Consider the following 23,727-nt stretch of genomic DNA (forward strand, 5'->3'; position numbering starts at 1 on the left):
GCACTCAGCTACTCCTCAACCTTCTTAGATCACTTCTCATTCTTATTCCCTTCAGGTGTGTTCACTCTGTTGTGGATCTACTACTACTACTTAACATTTCTAGAGCGCTACTAGGGTTACGCAGCGCTGTACAAAATAAACAAAGAAGGACGGTCCCTGCTCAAAGGAGCTTACAATCTAAAGAACGAAATGTCAAGTTGGGCAGTCTAGATTTTCTGGGCAGAGGTGAAGAGGTTAGGTGCCGAAGGCGACATTGAAGAGGTGGGCTTTAAGCAGAGATTTGAAGATGGGTAGGGAGGGGGCCTGGCGTATGGATCTTAGTCTCCTCTGTAAAAAGGCAGACATTTATGCTAAGCTCTCTCTAATGTTCTCATAGATATGAAACTGAATTGGTTCCAGGACAGATTCTGAGGCACTCTAATCACTTGCCATTCCTCAAAGTAAATTTTATCATTCAGTTTCCAATCTATACTACCAACTTACTCTCATCCCCAGGCAATTCAGTTTATTTATTTATTGCGTTTGTATCCCACATTATCCCACCTCTTTGCAGGCTCAATGTGGCTTACAATACATCATGGGTACTGGAAATAGGAGTGAATATACATTAGGTTTACAGAAGATTTGTGTTACATGGTGGTGAATTATATTATGGTGTTAAAGCAAAAGACATTATAAGACAGTGTTTATGCAGGACAGTATCAAAAACTTTAGTAAAATTAAAGGACCTACTTCTGATCTAATTCCATGATCAAGCAATCCAGTGAATCAGAAGTTTAACACAATCACGTTTTGCTAAACTCGTATTGTCTTGAATCCTGCTAGATTCAAAGAAATTTTTCTTTCCTTCACTATTGTCTCTATTAATTTATCCTCCACTGAAGCAACACTAACTGGCCCTTAATTTCTAACTCCTGTCCTTGACCAGCCTTTTGAAGGTTGGTAATGGCCCATCCCAATCTTGTAGGACCACTCCTGGATCCAAAGATTGACTTGAAGAGAGCATCTGTGGAACCTGCAGAACAGTGGCGTAGCTAGACATGATATTTTGGGTGGGCCCAGAGCTAATATGGGTGGGCACCATGGAGTTGATATTGAGCCACTGGCAGGCTGCGCAGTTAAAGCCTGCTGCCAGTGCTGAACCTGGAAATTCAATGCTGTACCGTATCCAGCGATCGGCATTGAATTTCTGGTTTCATTTATGGCCACTGGAACTTAAACCGGTTAACAGATATTCAGCGTTAACTGGTTAAGTTCCTAGTGGTTAAAGATAAACTGCTATTTATGCAGTACTATTTAACTGCTTAACTCAGCATTGACCATCAACACTAACTGGCTAGATCAGACTATTTTAAGCGGTCAGTGGCCATTGATAACCAGTTAAATAGCGCTGAAAAACTTCCTGGGCCGATTTTGCTAGAAGTGCTGCTGGCAATAGAGCAGCAGCAGGCCACTCCGAGGGAACCTGGCCGCAAAGGTAAGCTTGTAGGAGGTCCTCCCCTGAAGCCTGACTCTAGGACAGCCCGAAAAACAAAGTCCTGATTGGTGCACAGGCTGAGACAGGGTGGGCCTGAGCTGAGATTAGGTGGGCCTAGGCCCACCCAGGCCCACCCGTAGCTACGCCCCTGCTGCAGAACATCTGAACATCCTTAATATTCTAACTACATACCATTAAACTTGCTAATTCCATATAAGCCTGTTTGATATCTAGATATCACTATCACTACCATATGTATTACTTTCAGCTATCTGGAGTTCTTCTCCTTTCCTTTTTTGAACCCTAGACAAAAGTGCATTTGTTAGCGAATGTACTTTCTTTTTCTCTCTGTTTCTCTCTCTCTTTCTCTTTTTTTCTCTTTCTTTTTCTCTTTCTTTTTATTATTAATCTTTACTAAAGGAACACTTAACACAACATGAACAAGTATACATAAAACATACATTATAACATCTCACCTGCTAACAAATACATACCCTTAGGCACTTCCAGAACTTCCATTACTGCATGTGCTCTATACTTGTTGCAATGCATTCCTCCTCAACCTGACCCCCTTCCCCTCTCTCTCCTGCTCCTGAAGCAGCCCCTCTTCCTTAGCTTCATCCATAACTGTTTCTTTAACCCACATACACCCAAACCATCCCTGCTTCTCCAATGTCAGGGACCCACACCCATCTCACTTAGCAACCTATTCCAGCCCCTATTGACACCTTCCCTCACTCATTAGACTATCGCGCATCCCTCTCCAAACCTCTGTCCTTTCTCTTTAGCTAACTACAGAAGGACAATACAGGAAAGAGTAGCCTAATGGTTAGAGCAGCTATCTGAGAACCAGCCTAGGGAATTGGAGATTGCTGGTTCAAATCCCACTGCAGCTTTGTAGTATGGAATGTTGCTACTATTTGGGTTTCTGTCAGGTGCTTGTGACCTGGATTGGCCACTGTTGGAACAAGATTCTGGGCTAGATGGACTATTGGTCTGACCCAGTATGGCTACTCTTATGTTCTTAGGATGGAGCTTAAAGAACAAGAAAAATAAATATGCTGATTTTCAAAGGTCTTGCCCCCCTATAATGGTTCCACCTTAGCTTTAAAAAAAATTGCCAGAACGTTGGAAACTTTAATTTGAATATGTAGAGGTAGCTTAATCATCTCAGTTGATGAAAATCACAAATTTATTAACAAAAATGCAGAAACACAAATTTGTTTGATGTATCAGTTATGCAAGATACTCAAACATTTTGCCACAGACAAGTCTAAAATGCAGCAATGCTGTGGAAAAGCAACAAAATTCCCTGCCAACGTTAGTTTCTTGCTATCTGGAGTAAAAGTCTTGTGGTAGCCATGTTAGTCCACTATTAATAGTAATAAATAGAAATAAAATAAAGCAAAGAAAAGATAATGCTTTTTTTATTGGACTAATTCAATACATGTTTTGATTAGCTTTCAAAGACAATATTTTCTTCAGATCAGAAGTGAGCAAGTGATGACATCAGTGAAATAAAATATTTTATCTCTTTTAATTATTTTAATGCACTCCGCCGAGATTTGATATCAACTGCAGAGATACCAAATCTACAAGGATCATTTAAACTTGTACATTTTTGTCCTATTTCTGGAATTGCTATCTCAAAGTTTCGGCCTGCTTATCCGACATTGCTGCATGGATGTCCAACCGCCACCTGAAACTGAATATGGCCAAGACCGAACTTCTTGTCTTCCCACCCAAACCCACTTCCCCTCTACCTCCACTCTCTATTTCGGTTGATAACACCCTCATCGTTCCCGTCTCATCTGCCCGCAACCTCGGTGTCATCTTCGACTCCTCCCTCTCCTTCTCTGCGCATATCCAACAGATAGCCAAGACCTGTCGCTTCTTCCTCTATAACATTAGCAAAATCCGCCCTTTCCTCTCTGAGCACACCACCCGAACTCTCATCCACGCTCTTGTTACCTCTCACCTTGACTACTGCAACCTACTCCTCACTGGTCTCCCACTTAGCCACCTATCCCCCCTTCAATCCGTTCAGATCTCTGCTGCACGTCTGATCTTCCGCCTGAACCGATACACTGATATCACCCCTCTCCTCAAGTCACTTCATTGGCTTCCGATCAGGTACCGCATTCAATTCAAGCTTCTGCTACTAACCTACAAATGTACTCGATCTGCAGCCCCTCCTTACCTCTCAACCCTCATCTCCCCTTACATTCCTACCCGTAACCTCCGCTCTCAAGACAAATCCCTCCTTTCAGTACCCTTCTCCACCACCGCCAACTCCAGGCTCCGCCCTTTCTGTCTCGCCTCACCCAACGCGTGAAACAGACTCCCCGAGGCCATACGCCAGGCCCCCTCCCTGCCCATCTTCAAATCTCTGCTTAAAGCCCACCTCTTCAACGTCGCCTTCGGCACCTAACCTCTACACCTCTACCCAGGAAATCTAGACTGCCTAACTTGACATTTCGTTCTTTAGATTGTAAGCTCCTTTGAGCAGGGACCACCCTTCTTTGTTTATTTTGTACAGCGCTGCGTAACCCTAGTAGCGCTCTAGAAATGTTAAGTAGTAGTGGTATAAGTCAATGAGAGTCTTGTGGGGAAAGGTACGAGTGGGGGGAGGGGGGAGAGATGAATGGGTGATTGAAACCTGACAACTGCTTTCTTCAAAGTCTTGGGGACAATAGACTTAGCCAAAATCCAATTAATAACCAAAACCATAGAATATGCAATATCTGATCTAAAAGCTTTAAATATCACAGTAGAACACGAATCCAGCACACAAGAAGAATTAAGTGCCTGAATTATCCTGATTACTTGCGGAAATTCCACAGATTGGAACTTGGTCCAGAGTTCAACTCCCTCTATGTTAGAGCTAGAATCTGTCGCATTAGATGGAATCATTGCTCATATTCTGGACTGGAAAAAGTCAGCTAAAACCTGATTTGAAGGAAAACAGTCCTCATTGACAAGCGGAACTACTAATGACAAGGAAAAAAAGCTGTTTCATTTGAGAAGGTGCCTGCTCAACCCGACTGTCGAAAAAAGAACACTTAGCCAAGACAGAACTGCAGTTAAACAATACAATTACTACTGTGCATATTGATAATCTTTTCTAAGAATTAATGTTCAAGTGTACAGCACTGCGTACGTCTAGTAGTGCTTTAGAAATAAGTAGTAGTAGTAATTTGTATTTGTTGTAGTGGTCCTGAAAAGGGTCATTTGAACAGTTTGGGCTTGTAATACTTATTTGCCCAGCCTTTGTTCATTTATCTGTCAGTGTCTCCTGAGGAGTTCCTGGATGATAACATGGTTCCAGGCAGCCATAAGGGACGGCAAGTTCCCTTTTCTTCACCGGTTGTCTCTTAGCTATTTCCAGTGACATCTTGCCATACATTTTCAACTGGATTGAGATCTGGAGACTGTGCTGGCCATTCAGTTGTCTTCACCTGGCTCGTTTTTGTCATCTGCCACTGGTTTTGCTTGATGGCATGAAGCGTTGTCATTCTGGAAGAACTAATCTCTGGGAAGCAACTGCTAAGCTGATGTTAACATGCATTTGGTGAAGATTTCCATTTTTTGCATGCATTGACATCTTATCAACAATGTGAAATCTGCCAACTTTGCTGGCTGTCGTGAATCCCCAGATCATTACTTTTGTTGAATATTTAGTTGAGAGGTTCAGGCACTCTGGTATATATTCTTCTCCCTTGAACTTTTTCACAATTGTTTTACCATGATGTCCAAAGATATTGTGATTGGCCCCTTGTGGCCAAGGGCCCTCTCTGCCTGATGTACTCTGGATTCCAGCAGCTGATATCTTTGGAGGCTTATGTAGTATTGACTGAAACCAATTATTGACATGTGGCCCTTAAGGTTCCACCTGGGGTACCGATTATGTGATGGTACCTCTGTGACCCACAGCTTAAACTCTGTTATAGCACCTAGTATGCTCAGTGTCAGTTTGGGGTCCTATTTAAATTTAGGGTGACTTCGCTCAACACCCTCTTTCTGGTCGCTTCTTAGGGAAAGATCCTCCTTTTCCATCCGGTAATCAATGCCTCTGTGTTTCTTTCATCATTCAGGCTTATTTGGGTGGAAAACATTCTGATTTGGAGGGTTCCAGGGCATATGCAAATTAGCACATTTTCATTCTCAGCCTTATGCAAATCCCTTACAAACAGCCTTGGCTAAACACAAATGTAGAATCTTCCATCATCTCTTTTCAAGGTCTCTCACTCCTGGTCACTGGTTGGACTGAGCCCCTCTTCATAGAGCATGGGGGTCTCAGTCTAACAGCCTCCTCCCCTCGGACAGGACTTTTTCTCACAGTCACCTTACGGTCCTGTCCTCCATCCCACGGCTATTAGTTTAAATCTTAGCTCTAAGGATACAGTGTTGTCTCTACACCATGATCCATTCTGTATTCAAAATAGGCAGAATCATTATATTAAGGTAAGTACCTTATCTGTTCTTTAGGGATCCTTTCCTTCGGGGACCAGGCACTGGGGTTTCCAGCCCGACTTGATCCTCTCTCTCTCTCTGGCGTCCTACCTTCTCTTTGGGGTCAGATCCCCGGGGTTTCAGCCCACCTTGGTCCGGCTCCTGGGAGTCTGCTCACGAGTCGCCCAGCATCCTTCCTTCCTTACTTCCTGGAGGTCCCCTTCTCTTCTCTTTAGCTCCTCCTGGAAGGTGTTCTTTATAGGGGTTCTAATAACCCACCACACCCCTTCTGGGCCCTCCTCCTCAGGGCCATGCTGACACGGTAAGTGAGGTAAGCATGGCAGGGGGGCGCCGTCCTCTGGGGGGCGCCGCCGCACCATGCTTACCTCGCCCTCCCGCTCCCATGTCAATGACGTCAGAAGAAGGCAGAACACTGAGCGAAGGGAAGGCTGGCTGGAGACGTCAGGAGCGCCGCCTCCTTCACTGACGCTGCGCTGCCGGACCGAGGTAAATTTAAAAGAAAAAAAAAGGAAAGGGATTTTGGGGGGGGGGGGAGAAGAGGGCGCCGGTAGGCAGTTGGGACATGGGAGTGGGAGGGCAGGGGGGAGAGAGGAGCATGGATAGGAGGGGAGAGAGGGGAATTGCTGGATAGAGATGAATGGGAGGGGGCAGGGGACAGATGGGCATGGATGGATATGGATTGCAGGGCTCAGGGAGAGAGGGTAATTGCTGGATAGGGATGAATGGAGGGGGCAGGGGACAGATGGGCATGGATGGATATGGATTGCAGGGCTCAGGGAGAGAGGGGAATTACTGGATAGGGATGAATGGAGGGGGCAGGGGATATAGAGCAAGAAATGAAGAAGAAAGGAGGAAAGGAAAGAAATAAATGGAAAGGAAGCCCTGGAAACGGAGTTAAGAGGACAGATAGCAGCAGAATCAGATACTGGGCTATCATGATCAGAAAAAGAAAGTCACCAGACAACAAAGGTAGAAAAAAAATCATTTTATTTTCATTTTAGTGTTTGGAATATGTCCATTTTGAGAATTTACATCTGCTATCTTATTTTGCAATGTATAGCAATTTGTTTCTAAGAATATTGCTGACAATTCCTGTCAGTGTGGCAAGTGGTGAGCGATCATTTTCACAGGGTGAGGGGGGGGGGGGGGCGCGCCAACTGATAGTCTGCAGGGGGGCGCCAGAGACCTTAGGCACGGCCCTGCTCCTCCTAGCTCTGGAAGGGTCCAGAACCTTCTCCTGGGTGTTTTTTCTTAAAGGGGAATCCTCTGTTAGGGCCCTCCCCTTCTTAGGAATGGGTAACACTTGCCCCCCATCCCACCCAACTATGTCTGGGCTGTCTTTGAAGCAGCCCACCCTCCCACCCCTAGACTTCTACAAAAATCACACCAGCCCTTCCACTATTAGAACGCCCTTTAGTGGCTGCTTCTAGACTAGCAGGTCACGTTTACCTTTGAGCACCCTCTAGTGGCCTCCTTCAGGTCATTACCCTGGCATCCCCGTTAGAGCTCCCTCTAGTGAGCCTTTCTGGTAATTATGCCAACCTTTTTACCATGAGGTGCTCCCCTGGTGTCCTCTTCAGGGTGGGGCATATTAAAAGGAATATTGGCCCTCTCCAGCCCCTAAGTTTCTGGCTTTTGCTGGAGCTCCCTCCAGTGACCAGATCGTGGAAGGGCATATCCTATACTTACCACAATATATAAAGTTCTTTTGTCACTAAACACTTCTATAACTTCATGCTCCAACTGGAGTATTTCTTTGCCCATGCAGTATTCCTCTTTCTGTGATCAGCAGTGGTTTTGTCCTCGCTCTGCAACCCCTCAATCCAAATTCCAAGCATCATTTTCTTTAAGTTGAAGTGCAAACATCAATTGAGCATTTCTCTTTCTCTGAGCAGTTGAGGAGTGGGCTTCCTGTTGCTCAAGGATATCCTGAGCAGCGCACAATTCTTTTTGTCGACGACTTAGGCCACCCACCTCGATACCTGTCCTTTGTGCTGTCAATCTCCTTATGCTTTTGTTTGATTCCTAAAGCTGTACTTTGATTACATCCAACCTTTGCAGCGGTCTCCCACCTGGAGTACCCCTCCTCATGTAATACTACCACTTAAACCCAGTCTTCCTGAGACAAATGCAGCCTGCACTTTGAATTTGTTTTCATCTTAAAGCACTTTCCAGACTGGCCAACAAGCATTAAATGTTTTGGTAATTCCTGCCAAAATTTATACTGTTTGAGCTGGGCTTCTAGCTGCAGTGTGATGGGCTAAACGTTCTGCATTTCTGTTGGAAGATAATCCTATTTGATAGGTCTGTTTTAATACATATTTGGCTCAAAATTCATGCATTCTACAATTCATCTGGTATAATGAAGTACCATAAAATTTCATAAAACCACTCAAAATGTATGTCATAATAATTTCTGAATGAAATGATGTATGTTATGTTACATATATGTTTTTGTGATACTTTGACGGTGAGACAACTAAACATGTAAATGTGAAGTTTTGTTTAGGTGATGCAAAACGTTTTCACAGCACTGCATCACTGTTACAAGAATATGGACAGGATGTAATTCGCATACAGCATTAGCTATTGTTCCCTATTTGAGCTGGTCAAATGCTGTCATTCTGCTTTATGTGCCCGGCCAAAGGTTCTGTGGCCAGAAGAAACAATATTGGGGATAAGGGCATCCTTGCTGGGTACCTCAGTGTAATGCAAATTCCCCCAACCTACCATGTGGGAGCCAGGCCCCCAAATACACTGCTTTAACCCATTCCAGAAAATGCCTTCCCCAATCATTCCCATTACCAAATTTAGAAAATCCCATTCAGCTCTGTTGTGCCTAAAGCCATAAGTTTGGGACCTTCTCCTGTTTGTCCACTGTATGAGGTTCACCATGCACCAAACATTGTGTGTCTTTTATGAATTCCATTTGGTCCAGGTGGACCGTTTCTGGGGAGAACTTTTCCAACCTTCCTGCAAACCCTGTTTACTCCCATTACTCATGGAGGCATATTTTCAAAGCACACAGACTTACAAAGTTACATAGGTTACTGTGGAGGGGCATTTTTGATATGACGTCTAAGTCTGATTTTAAACGTTTTGCACAAAAGGTCCAACATCCGAATAGGAAAGAAGGTAATTTTCAAAAAGGAAAAACTATCTTTAAAAAAAAAAAAATTAAATACTGTTTTGAACAAGGTTTTGTGATTTGGACATTTTGTTTTTTTTTGGTTCATTTTTGAAAAAACAAAAAGACAAGTAGGTGCAAAACATAGAGATTCATGCCATTGGGATGTAGCAGGAGCCAGCATTTTTAGTGGACTGGTGCCCTAGACATCCCAGGAGATCAATGGGGCACCCTAGAGGACACTTCTGTGCACTCCCAGGTACACATCTCACCTTTGCTCCCTTATCTTGTCCCCCTGAGCCCTCCAAAATCCACTGTTCCATTACAATAGCCCTTATGAATGAAGAGGGCGCCTATATGTGGGTACAGGAGGGTTTTGGTGACTTTGGAAGGGGTCACAGTTTCCACCACAAGTGTGACAGGTAGAGGGAGATAGGGACCTGGGTCCCCCACTGTGTACTGCACCAGATAATTAGCAGCAAAAGCTAAGTATCTATGGAGAAAATTAAATTCTAAATATAGTAAAGAATTGCTTGAGGAAAAATATTAGGATTAATGATGAATAAGCATCGTTACACTACTCAAGGGACCTGCATGCTGCTCTAATAGACCTGACTTTAACATCTACAGCTGCCATAGAGACCGGTAAGACATTTTTATTGACATTTTTGTGGGCTGGGAGGGGGTCACTCTGATTCCCTCCCGTGGTCATCTGGTCACCTTTTCTGAAAACAGATCTAGACCAAACATCTTTGTTTTAGTCCTGGATATTTTTGTTTTGTTCCACTATGGCTGTAAAACATCCAAGTGCTAAGCACACCCTAATCATACCTTCGAACACTCTCCCTTGTGATTTGAATGCACTTCTGATGGACGTCATAGAAAAACATCTAAATAGGTTTTGAAATTACTGATTTGGACGTTTTTGTGAGAAAAGCACATCCAAATGCTGCTTTATGCCACTTTTTGGATATTTTTCTCTTTCGAAAATGAGCCCCTATATAACTTTGTTAATGTTATTTGAAAATGAGCACCATAGTAACCTATGGATCTTTGTAAGTCTGATTTGGAAATGAGTCCCAGAGATTGTCTCCCATCAACCAGTTATGTTCCCTTGCCTTGAAAAAGGGCTATGGTCAAACCCATTATTTATTTTTATTTTATTTTTTGTTACATTTGTACCCCGCGCTTTCCCACTCATGGCAGGCTCAATGCGGCTTAATGCGGCTTACATGGGGCAATGGAGGGTTAAGTGACTTGCCCAGAGTCACAAGGAGCTGCCTGTGCCTGAAGTGGGAATCCAACTCAGTTCCTCAGGACCAAAGTCCACCACCCTAACCACTAGGCCACTCCTCCACTGTTACTACTATTTGAGATTCTACATGGAATGTTGCTATTCCACTAGCAACATTCCATGCAGAAGTCGGCCCTTGCAGATCATCAATGTGGCCGCGCAGGCTTCTACATTAAATGTTGCTAGTGGAATAGCAACATTCCATGTAGACTCTCCAATAGTAGCAACATTCCATCTAGAACCTCCAATACTAGCAAGATTCCATGTAGAATCTCCACTAGTAGCAAGATTCCATGTAGAATCTCCAATAGTATCTATTTTATTTTTGTTACATTTGTACCCTGCGCTTTCCCACTCATGGCAGGCTCAATGTGGCTTACATGGGGCAATGGAGGGTTAAGTGACTTGCCCAGAGTCACAAGGAGCTGCCTGTGCCTGAAGTGGGAATCGAACTCAGTTCCTCAGTTCCCCAGGACCAAAGTCCACCACCCTAACCACTAGGCCACTCCTCCACTCCAAATTTAAAAAGCTTCTCTTGATCCTGCTCTTCCAGAATGCTATCGCCCAATTTCCTATCAACATTGTTTATAAATAACTGAAAAAATTGTCTCTGATCAGCTTCTCGATAGTATTGAACGACTCTCCGTGCTCCATCCCCGTCGGACTGGCTTTTGTTCTAATCACAGTACTAAAGCCACCATCACATCTCCTGTTAATAATCTCCATTCTTCCTTGGATGCAGTGAACATTATTCTTCTGGTCTCTCCAGATCTTTCTTCTGGTCTTTCCAGATCTTTCTTCTGCATTTGATCTGGTAGACCACTCACTTCTCCTTGCCTGTCTTCAGTGTATTATCTTGTCTGGATCGGTTTTAAATTGGTTTTCCTCATATCATAAGTGTTGCCATACTGGGACAGACTGAAAGCCCATTGAGCTCAGCATCCTGTTTCCAACAGTGGCCAATCCAGGTTACGAGTACCTGGCAAGATCCCAAAACAATACAATGCACTTTATGCTGCTTATCTTAGAAATAAGCAGTGGATTCTCTCCTAGTTTATTTATTTATTTTTGTTACATTTGTACCCCGCGCTTTCCCACTCATGGCAGGCTCAATGCGGCAGGCAATGGAGGGTTAAGTGACTTGCCCAGAATCACAAGGAGCTGCCTGTGCCGGGAATCGAACTCAGTTCCTCAGTTTCCCAGGACCAAAGTCCACCACCCTAACCACTAGGCCACTCCTCCACTGTTGCTACTATTTGACATTCTACATGGAATGTTGCTATTCCACTAGCAACATTCCATGTAGAAGTCGGCCCTTGCAGATCACCAATGTGGCCGCGCAGGCTTCTGCTTCTGTGAGTCTGACGTCCTGCACGTACGTGCAGGACGTCAGACTCACAGAAACAGAAGCCTGCGCAGCCTTCTACATGGAATGTTGCTAGTGGAATAGCAAGATTCCATGTAGAATCTCCAATACTAGCAAGATTCCATGTAGAATCTCCAGTAGTAGCAAGATTCCATGTAGAATCTCCAATAGTAGCAACATTCCATGTAGAATCTCCAATAGTATCTATTTTATTTTTGTTACATTTGTACCCTGCGCTTTCCCACTCATGGCAGGCTCAATGCGGCTTACATGGGGCAATGGAGGGTTAAGTGACTTGCCCAGAGTCACAAGGAGCTGCCTGTGCCGGGAATCGAACTCAGTTCCTCAGTTCCCCAGGACCAAAGTCCACCACCCTAACCACTAGGCCACTCCTCCACATCTTAATAATGGCTTATGTTCTTTCCTTTTAGGAAGCTATCCAAACCTTTTCTAAACCTCACTAAGCTAACTGCTTTTACTACATTCTCTGCCAACGAATTCCAGAGTTTAATTACACGTTATCTAACTGTCCATAACTTTTCAGTATCTACTGTGACCTCCACATCTGCTGAAATCCCTTTAAAGTGTGATGTTCCACAGCACTCTTCTTTCCCCATTTCTTTTTAACATTTTTATGAGTCCCCTGCCTTACTCTTATAATACTTACATATGAGGTTTTTTTTCCTATGTGCTGATGACATTTTATTGATTTTTTTTTCCAGTATTTCCTGTTTCTCTTGATTTAACTCCCCTTCAGTCCTGCCTCTTTTCTTTCCAGCTGGCTTGCTAATCATAAACTAGTCTTAAATCCAGCAAAAATGACTCCCTGCTGGGTCACTGGTCTCCATCCTATACCTACCATGACACCAATACTTTTCAACATGCCAATTGTTCCCACTTATTCATGCTATTACCTTGGAGTAATCTACTTAAGTGGGCACTATTTTAAGTTGCAGGAATAAATGTCCAATAATGCACAATATTCCCAGCAAAAACATACTTAATAGAACATTTCAAATATCACTACGTATATTATCTACTATAATAAAACTCACCCTCAACGTTCTGAAGACAACGTTCTGAAGTCACTCAGTCACTCACTGAAGGGTTCATGGATTCATGGTGGTGAAGCCACAACACTGACCATGTCTCTCTGCCCCGCCCTCGCATGACGGACCAATCAGAAAAAACACCCTCAACATTCTGAAACACAAAGGACCATCACAACACCGTTCCCAGGCAACACTAGGCAACATAAGACGGACCAATCAGAGGAAACTACGTGACAATAAGGGAGGAGCATTCCCCAGCCGAAAGGCTCAATATCTGTGCAGCACGGAGAGCACAGAACCACCGCTGGAACGAGAGAAGAATATTCCTGCTATGGGTATGTGCAAAAATAGACCGGGGGGGGGGGGGAGGAGATATGTTTAAATGCCTAATGCCAGTACTGAAGAGTGCCAGAGGGCCCATAGCACAGACTATATTTGGGATCGCTTGACATGGAGTCAGAGGAGCCGGAAAACAACATGCCCGTCACCATCTGGGACGTGGGCGAACAGGACAAGCTGCGGCCCAGCTGGAAGGATTACCCGCGACCCAGCCAGCAGCAAACAGCGACCAAGGAAGGGGGAGGAGTACTCCTTCCCTGCCTAGGAATCGCTGGAGACTGGCTGCCAAACTAACGAAACAACCGCACACCGACGTACCACCTCCATCATCAACAACCTGCACACACACCGCACCCTCACACACACACACACACACAAAAAATAACTCTGTGACACATAAACACACACACAAAAAAAAACCACATGCTAGCGCCCGTTTCATTGGTTTCGGAAATGGGCCTTTTTTACTAGTTGACAATGTTTCTTAATATAAAGTAGGTGTTTTTTTGGACAGTTAGAAAATATAGCAATTAGGATTTTAGATAGTGCTGGGGAGGAGCCGGCTGTCTTGGTACATGTGGGTACCAATGACATAGGAAAATGTGGGAGAGAGGTTCTGGAAGCCAAATTCAAGCTCTTAGGTAAAAAGCTCAAATCCAGATCCTCTAGGGTAGCCTTTTCTGAAATGCTACCTGTTGCACGCGCAGGGCCGAAGAGACAGGCAGAGCTCCAGAATCTCAATGCGTGGATGAGACGATGGTGCAGGGAGGAGGGTTTTAGAATTGTTAGGAACTCGGCAACATTCTGGGGAAGGGGGAGCCTATTCCGAAAGGATGGGCTCCACCTTAACCATGGTGGGACCAGGCTGCTGGCATCGGGATTTAAAAAGGAGATAGAGCAGCTTTTAAACTAGAAACGGGAGGAAGGCCGACAGTCGCTCAAAAACACATGGTTCGGGATAAGGTATTTTTCAAAGATATCTCCAAAACAGGGAAGATAGGGTATCCTGATAGTGAGGTTGCAAAAGAGACCATAGTAGATCAGGTGTCCTTAAATAAAAATCAGACAAAAGATTGCAAATTAGTACTGTCAAGTACTAAGCATGATATAAATAGGAACAACAAACATAGTTTGAAATGTCTATATGCGAATGCCAGGAGCCTAAGAAATAAGATGGGAGAGTTAGAATATATTGCACTAGATGAAAAATTAGATATAATAGGCATCTCTGAGACCTGGTGGAAGGAGGATAACCAGTGAGACACTGTCATACCGGGGTACAAATTGTATCGTAGTGATAGGGTGGGTTGAATTGGTGGAGGGGTAGCATTGTATATTAAGGAGAGCCTTGAATCAAATAGATGGGACGCAAACGAACTGGGCAACACAATAATAATGGATGATTTCAATTACCCCGATTATTGACTGGGTAAATGTAACATCGGGGCATGCTAAGGAGGTAAAATTCATTGACAAAATCAAGGACTTCTTTATAGAGCAGCTGGTACAGGAGCCCACGAGAGAAGGAAAAATTCTAGACCTAGTCCTTAGTGGAGTGCATGATCTGGTGCGGGAGGTAATGGTGCTGGGGCTGCTTGATAACGGATCATAATATGATCGGATTTGATATTAGCTTTTGAAGTAAGTAGTCATAGGAAATCAAATACGTTAGCGTTTAACTTTAAAAAAGGAGACTATGATAAAATGAGAAGAACGGTGAAAAGAAAACTTAGAGGAGCGGCTGTGAGGGTCAAAAATTTACATCAGGCGTGGATGCTGTTCAAAAACACCATCCTGGAAGCCCAGGCCATATATATTCCACGTATTAAAAAAGGAGGATGGAAGACCAAACAGCCGGCGTGGTTAAAAAGTGAGGTGAAGAAAGCTATTAGAGCTATTAGAGTGGAGGAGTGGTTAGGGTGGTGGACTTTGGTCCTGGGGAACTAAGGAACTGAGTTCGATTCCCGGCACAGGCAGCTCCTTGTGACTCTGGGCAAGTCACTTAACCCTCCATTGCCTGCCGCATAGAGCCTGCCATGAGTGGGAAAGCGCGGGGTACAAATGTAACAAAAAATAAAAGAAAATCCTTCAGAAAATGGAAGAAGGAACCGACTGAAAATAATAAGAAACAGCATAAGGAATGTCAGGTCAAATGCAAAGCGCTGATAAGGAAGGCTAAGAGGGACTTAGAAAAAAAGATTGCGTTGGAGGCAAAAACATATAGTAAAAATTTTTTTTAGGTATATTAAAAGCAGGAAGTCAGCAAAAGAATCGATTGGACCGCTAGATGACCGAGAAGTAAAAGGGGTTATCAGGGAAGACAAAGCCGTAGCGGAGAGATTAAATAAATTCTTTGCTTCGGTCTTCACCGAGGAAGATTTGGGTGGAATACCGGTGCCAGAAATGGTATTTGAAACTGACGAGTCGGAGAAACTTAATGAATTCTCTGTAAACCTGGAGGATGTAATGGGGCAGTTCTACAAACTGAAGAGTACCAAATCTCCTGGACCGGATGGTATTCATCCCCGAGTACTGATAGAACTGAAAAATGAACTTGTGGAGCTATTAGTAATATGTAATTTATCCTTAAAATCGAGCGTGGTACGGGAAGATTGGAGGATGGCCAATGTAACGCCGATTTTTTTAAAAGGTTGCAGAGGAGATCCGGGAAATTATAGACCAGTGAGTCTGACGTCAGTGTCGGGCAAAATGGTAGAGACTATTATTAAGAACAAAATTACAGAGCATATTCAAAAGCATGGATTAATGAGACAGTCAACATGGATTTAGTGAAAGGAAATCTTGCCTCACCAATCTACTACATTTCTTTGAAGGGGTGACCAAAAATGTGGATAAAGGTGAGCCGGTTGATATTGTGTATCTGGATTTTCAGAAGGCGTTTGACAAAGTACCTCATGAAAGACTCCAGAGGAAATTGGAGAGTCATGGGATTGGAGGCAGTGTCCTACAGTGGATAAAAAACTAGTTAAAAGATAGAAAACAGAGAGTAGGGTTAAATGGTCAGTATTCTCAATAGAGAAGGGTAGTTAGTGGGGTTCACCAGGGGTCTGTGCTGGGACAGCTGCTTTTTAACATATTTATAAATGACCTAGAGATGGGAGTAACTAGTTGTTAAATTGCAAGAGGATTGTGAATTACAAGAGGACCTTACGAGATTGGGAGTCTGGGTGTCTAAATGGCAGATGACGTTTAATGTGAGTAAGTGCAAAGTGATGCATGTGGGAAAGAGGATTAAATTGCGTGAGGATTGTGAAAAATTACAAGAGGACCTTATGAGTCTGAGAGACTGGCAGGCTTACTTTCAAAAGAGAAGAGCGCCCATCTTTCGACACAAATTGGGAGATAGGCGTCCTTCTCTCAGGGTCTCCCAAATCGGCATAATCGAAAGCCGATTTTGGACGTCCCCAACTGCTTCCCGTCGCGGGGACGACCAAAGTTCACGGGAGTGTGTCAGAGGCGTAGCGAAGGCGGGACTGGGACGTGCCTAACAGATGGGCGTCCTCGAGCGATAATGGAAAAAAGTAGGGCATCCCTGACGACCACTTGGGTGCAGAGGCGTATCTGGTCTCCGGCGGTAGGGGGGGCCAGAGCCAGAGGGAGGGGGCACATTTTAGCCCCCCCCCCGCCGCCACCAACCACTGGACCCCCCCCCCCACCGCCACCAACGACTCTCTCCACCCCCCTCCCGTCGCCAGCCCTCCCCCGCTGCCATTTCTTACTTTTGCGCCGAGGTCCGCTTCCTCCTGTGCCTTTAAAAATATTTCTTCAGCTGGCGGGGGACCCCAACCCCCGCCAGCCAACCCGAGGTGATGTCTTTCAAGTTCTTCGCCGTGGCCAACGTGCTGGAGTTGAGCGGCTGAATCACATCAGACTCCGAACTGGATTCAGCCCCTGTAGCCCCACGCAGATACGCCCCTGCTTGGGTGACTTGGTCCATTTTTTTCTTACGACCAAGCCTCAAAAAGGTGCTCGAACTGACCAGATGACCACCGGAGGGAATCGGGGATGACCTCTCCCTACTCCCCCAGTCGTCACTAACCCCCTCCCACCCTGAAAAAAAGAACTTTAAAAACTTTTTTTGCCAGCATCAAATATCATATTCGGGTCCATCGCAGCAGGATGCAGGTCCCGGGGGGAGGGGGGAGATGTGTGTGTGTGTCAGCGGAGGCATAGCGAATGCGTGGATGTCCTTCTTTCAAACATTTTGGACGTCCTGAACTGCCCCCTCCCCCCACAGGGATGGCCAAATTTCAAGGGAGTGGAGTAGAGTGGAGGGGTGACCTAGTGGTTAGAGCATTGGTCGTGCAATCCAGAGGTGGCCGGTTCAAATCCCACTGCTGCTACTTGTGATCCAAATAAATAAAGGGGGTGTCGGAGGCATAGCAAAGGCATGGACGTTCTTCTCTCAGAAACATCCACATTTTGGACGTCCTCAAACTGCCGTCGCAGGGGCGGAGGCATGGCGAAGGACGTCCACCCATACTATTAAAAAAAAATCCCTTACGAGAACTTTGTTTTCACCTGGACTTGTGTTTTTTTTAAGGTTGTAGACGGCTATTATACACGCAGCTTGACTGCTCTGCACTGGCTTCCCCTCCTTAAGAAGGAAATCGTGTGCAAATGAGCTAACAGCGAGCAGCTCATTTGCATGCGATTTCCTTCATGCATGCCCGTTCCTTTCTGAATCGCTAAGGGATCGGTAAGGGAAGGGCTTTTTCTGTTCAGTTAGTGCATCAGTTAGTCTACTGCAGTGCTCCCTAGGGTGCCCGGTTGGTGTCCTGGCATGTCAGGGGGACCAGTGCACTATGAGAGCTGGCTCCTCCCACGACCAAATGAGTTGGATTTGATCATTTTTGAAATGGCGTCCCGGTTTCCATTATCACTGAAAACCGGGGACGACCATCTCTAAGGTCGACCAGCTCAACATTTATGTCGACCATCTCTAAAGTCGACCTAAATGTTGAGATTTAGGCATCCCCGACCGTATTATCGAAATGAAAGATGGCCGTCCATCTTGTTTTGATAATACGGGTTTCCCCACCCCTTTACAGAGTCATCCTGCAAGGATGGCCCCAGGAAAACTTGGGCACCCCATTCCATTATGCCCCTCCACGTGTCTAAATGGTAGATGATGTTTAATGTGAACAAGTGCAGTGATGCATGTGGGGAAAAAGGAACCCAAATTATAGCTACTTCATGCAAGGTTCCACATTAGGAGTCAGACCAAGAAAGGGATCTAGGTGTCTTTGTTGATGATACATTTGAAACCTGCTGCTGCGGCTAAGAAAGCAAATAGAATGTTAGGTATTATTAGGAAAGGAATGGAAAACAAAAATGAGGACCACACCTCGAATATTGTGTTCAATTCTGGTTGCCGCATCTCAAAAAAGATATAGTGGAATTGGAAAAGGTGCAGAGAAGGGTGACGAAAATGATAAAGGGGATGGGACGACTTCCCTATGAGGAAAGGCTAAAGCGGCTAGGGCTCGTCAGCTTTGAGAAAAGTGGCTGAGGGGAGATATGATAGAGGTCTGTAAAATAATGAGTGGAGTTGAACGGGTAGACGGGAAGCGTCTGTTTACGCTTTCCAAAAATACTAGGACTAGGGGGCATGCGATGAAGCTACAAACGAATCTGAGAGAAATTTTCTTCACTCAACGTGTAATTAAACTCTGGAATTTGTTGCTAGAGAATATGGTAAAGGCGGTTAGCATAGCAGAGTTTAAAAAAGGTTTGGCTGGCTTCCTAAAGGAAAAGCCCATAGACTATTATTAAATTGGACTTGGGGAAAAGCCACTATTTCTGGGATAAGCAGTATAAAATGTTTTGTACTTTTTTGGGATCTTGCCAGGTATTTGTGACCTGGATTGGGCACTGTTGGAAACAGGATGCTGGGCTTGATGGACCTTTGGTCTGTCCTAGTATGGCAATACTTAACGTACTTATGACTAGCGTCGGATGCCTTCCTCCTACATTGGGAGTCAGGTCTTCTGTATGCATATCCTTCCATACCTCTCATAGAGAATACTTTGCTGAAACTCAAGCAGGACTGCAGGAACATGATTCTGATAGCTCTTTATTGGCCCCGACAGATCTGGTTCCCTTTTTTTTTTCTGGAGTTGTCCGCAGAAGCCTTGCAAGGTCATTGCTTGAACTCTCGGCAGCCATTTTGAATCGGCGCAGGGAGAAAGATAGTCTGCAGACGCACTCGGCAGGAAAGAGGGGCTCTTTCCTGTCCTGAAGAGGTCATTAGACCACCAGGGCACCACACTAAAGTAAAGGAGGGAGGGGATAGTGAATGGAGTTCTTGTGGGTGGAAGGAGGCTGGAAAATTGGGGAAAGGATCTACATGGGGGGGGGGGGGAGAGGAAATCTGTCTTTCTTTGGGGGGGGTCAAAATGACAGGGGACAGGGTGGGGTGTGATGGGGATGGGGCAGGGTGCAGTGGGGGGGCGTGTCCGCCTTTTTTTTTTTTTGTTTTTTTAGGGCAAATATGGTAACCCTAACCAGTTCACCACTTTGAGTCCTAACTTCAGCCTGTCAAGTTTATTCAAGAGCATCCTATGAGGAACTGTGTCAAAGACTTTGCTGAAATCTAAGTAGAATACATCTAGCGCACGTCCTCGAGCCAATTCTCTGTGGTCACCTAGTCAAAGAATTCAATCAGATTCATTTGGCATGATTTACCTTTGATAAAACCATGTTGTTTCAGATCTTGTAACCTATTAGATTCCAGGAAATTCATTATCCTTTCCTTCAGAGTCGCTTCCATTACTTTTCCAATAATCAAAATGAGGCTTACCGGCCTGAGGTTTCCAGCTTCTTCTCTGTTACCAGTTTTGGGAAGATGGACCACATCTGTTCTTCTTCAATCCCAAGGAACCTCCCTGATCTCCAAGGATTTAGTAACCAAATCTTTAAGAGGACCCGCCAGAACCTCTCTGAACTCCCTCAGTATCCTGGGATGGATCCCATCTGGTCCCATGGCTTTGTCCACCTTTAGATTTTCAAGTTGTTCATAAATATTTTCTTCCGTAAATGGTGCTATATCCACTCCATTCTCATATGTACTTTTGCCAGTCAATCATGGTCCTTCTCCAGGATTTTCTTCCATGAAAGCAGAAGTATTTGTTTAGCACATTTGCTTTTTCCTCATTCTCCTCATAGTGGTTCACAGCATCTTTGTCTCACAATTCTACATTGTCTTCCTCCTTTCACTAATATACCTGAAAAAATTCTTATCACCACTCCTTACATTTCTAGCCATTTATACTACTGCTTGCACTTTTGCCAGACATCTCTCTCTCTTGGCTTCTTTCAGTTTCATATAGTATTCCTCTCTGTGTTCCTCTTCTTGAGTTTTTGTGTATTCCATGAATGCCAGCAATTATTTGCTCAACCACTTCCTTGGAGAACCATATCGGTTTCCTTTTTCTCTTGCTTTTATTTACTCTCCTTACATAAAGGTTAGTAGCCATATTTATAGCTCCTTTCAGCTTGGACTACTTCCTTTCCACTTCTTGTATGTCCTCCCATCCCATCAGCTTTTTCTTCAGGTATTCCCGTATTTTGCTAAAGTCAGCATGTTTGAAATCCAAGACTTGAGTGGCCTGCCCTCCACTTTACCTTTTATATCAAACCAAACTGTTTGATCACTGCTGCCCACTAGGACATTAAACAAACTTTTCCCATTTGTGAGCACCAGATCCAGTGTCGCTCCTTCCCTCATGAGTTCTATCATTTGAGCTGAGCACTTTGTAAGGCATCCACGATCTCTCTACTTCTTTCCAATCCTGGCAGGTTGAAATCTCCCAACAACGGCATTTCTCTTTTCTTTCCCAGCTTTTGGATATCTGTAACCAGATCTTTATCTAGTTCCTCCGATTGTGTCAGAGGTCTGCGATATCATTTCTTACATACAGATCATCTCTTCCTTCCTAAATAGATTGTAGTGTGGTATATTTGCATCCCATTCATGGGAATCCTTTAACCATGTCTCCGTGATTGCAACAATGTCCAAGTCTGCCTCTAACATCAGGGCTTGCAGATCTCATGAACTTTGTTGCTTAGACTGCGAGTATTTGTGGTCATCACTTTCCAGCTACATTTCAATGGTGGTCTCATCTTCTGTTTAGTTCTTTTCTTTAGTCTCACTTCCTGCTGTGTTGGTAAGAAGTGATTTGCTAAGATAGTTGTCTTCTTTACTACTGACACACCTTAGCTGTCTTTCACTGAGAGTTGACCACTGGAAGTGACTTGCCTCCATATGCTACTCCAGCCTTCTAGTTCAATGAAATAAATATTTGCTTACCTTTAACCAATAGTCAGTTTAAAATGTAAAATGAATACAGAATGTGCCAAATTTAAAAGGTTTAAAGTTAAATGCTAGAGGAAGCTTCAGAAACATGATAGGTGTGAGCTGAAACTATAGATCCCACCCACTGGTGGAAAGGTACATATGGTCAAATTGATTTGATTTATGCTCCTGAAAAATCGTGGCTTTCTAGTACCTTGGAGCTGTGAATCCTCATACAATCCCAGATCAGTGATGGAAAGCAGGAACAAAGGAAACAGATTGAGAAGAAACTTTTTATTTATTTATTACATTTGTACCCCGCACTTTCCCACTCATAGCAGGTTCAATGCGGCTTACATAGTAGTAAGATTAAAACGTATAATTGAGAGAATACAGTCTAAGCTTAACAGAGTAAAGGAGATGTACAGATAGGTAACATTATAAGGGAGAAGGGTATAAGAGGTAGGAGGAGGACCTAGTTTTAGGCTAGATTGAAATAATCAGGTGATAGGGTTGGGTAAACATAGGGAAAATTGGAGGAGGTGTGGTCTAAGACGTTAACATTGCCACATGGTCAGGTGAAGAATAGGTGGGTGCATAAAGTTAGGTCGTGGCGTCCTGACTCTCAATTATACTATAGATTTTTTGTTTTCCTTTAACACTTCTATCCCGTTCTCTCAGGCTTTTATTTGGGTATAGTATCAAAGTTTTTGAGTAATTGTTTCCTGCTTCCCAACCACTTTGTGGGAGAAATGATAGATAAATGTCTTTAATTCTCTAAATGTTTTCTGAGATTTTATTTTAGTGCCTGTTTAACGTTTTCTACTTGTGGCTTACTCTTTCCAATGTACATATCCAAAGACAACTCTTTCAGCAAAGCTTTGACATTCTCTCTCCTTTGTGCCCCCCTTTTGTGCAGTTGGTGGTGAGATTCCCCTGGACATGCGGCTGGGGGGTGGGCAGCTAGTTTCAGAGGAGCTGACGAACCTGGGAGAGAGTTTCACCCAGACCAATGACCCTTCTCTGAAGCTCTTCCAATGTGCTGTGTGCAACAAATTCACCACGGATAACCTGGACTTACTGGGACTGCACATGAGCGTGGAACGCAGCCTACCCGAGGAAGAATGGAAGGCTCTGGCAGGGGATTCGTATCAGTGTAAACTCTGCCGCTATAACACACAGCTGAAAGCCAACTTCCAACTCCACTGCAAGACCGACAAACATGTGCAAAAGTACCAGATGGTGGCACACATCAAGGAAGGTGGCAAGGCCAATGAATGGCGTCTGAAATGTGTTGCCATTGGAAATCCTATTCACCTGAAGTGTAATGCCTGTGATTACTACACTAATAGTCTGGAGAAACTGCGACTGCATACAGTAAACTCGAGGCATGAGGCTAGCCTAAAACTCTACAAGGTAAGAACCTGTTTTCCTTGGCGTTTGTACATGGCTGTGTTGATGGGAGTAGAGATGTTTTATAGTGTCCTGTGGTCTGCACTGAGGTCTTGTAGCTGCTGATCTGCTTTCAGGTTGTGATTTTTCAGTGTTTTGATGTTCAAGTGTATGTCTAGTAGCGCTATAGAAATAAGTAGTAGCAGTCATTTTTAACCTCACTTCTGCATAGGCTCTTTCCATGGTGGTAATTTTGTATTGAAGTCTTGGATTGACAATTGCTTTATTTTAGTAGAATCTTCATCTGTAGTCAAAGGTAAAATACTGTCTTGTAACTCAGTTATAGGGTCATTTTTAAACATGTAGGTTCAGGCAGCAGTTCAGATTGTCATATGTTCATAGATCTAGGTTTGGTGAAGTTGACTCCCTTAAATAAGGGTGGTGTATCATATGAGGACAACTAAACTACATGTATTTTTCTCTTTCTGTCTGACCTTGGCAGTCACCCCAGAGTTTCAGTAGCTATCTTTTCAGGTGGCATGGAGGAGGAGAAAGGCATGGTTGTGAGAGGTTAAGCTGCCGCACCTGATTTTCTAGCGTGGAGGTATTTGCTATTTTGGCTCTGTGATGAGAGAGTGTAGGTAGTGCGCAAAAAGCCTTTGTCAAAGGGTTATTAAAGAAAAATAAAATGTGCTCACTGACTTTGACATAAAGTGTCTGACATATGCACATGTGAAAAATCACACATCAAATCTTTCCTCTTTTCCCCCACAACCCCATCCCTTCCTGTTCAGTCTTTCCCTGCTGTCCACTTTAAGTCAAATTTGGTCTTATCCTTTCTCTCTCACTTCAGTCAGAATCCTGTAAATCTTTGTTCATACTAACGCCAT

At 44.1% G+C, this 23,727-nt stretch overlaps 1 protein-coding gene across 1 annotated transcript in view; it reads left to right on the forward strand.

Annotated features, from left to right (window-relative positions):
• ZFHX3 (zinc finger homeobox 3) overlaps positions 1-23,727 on the forward strand; it is a 481,419-nt gene that overhangs the window by 144,445 nt on the left and 313,247 nt on the right. Inside the window, 1 exon segment of the mRNA XM_030204671.1 lies at positions 22,365-22,861. Within this exon segment, the coding sequence (XP_030060531.1) occupies positions 22,365-22,861 (497 nt within the window).

Source organism: Microcaecilia unicolor, chromosome 5, assembly GCF_901765095.1.
Source record: "Microcaecilia unicolor chromosome 5, aMicUni1.1, whole genome shotgun sequence".
Lineage (NCBI taxonomy): Eukaryota > Metazoa > Chordata > Amphibia > Gymnophiona > Siphonopidae > Microcaecilia > Microcaecilia unicolor.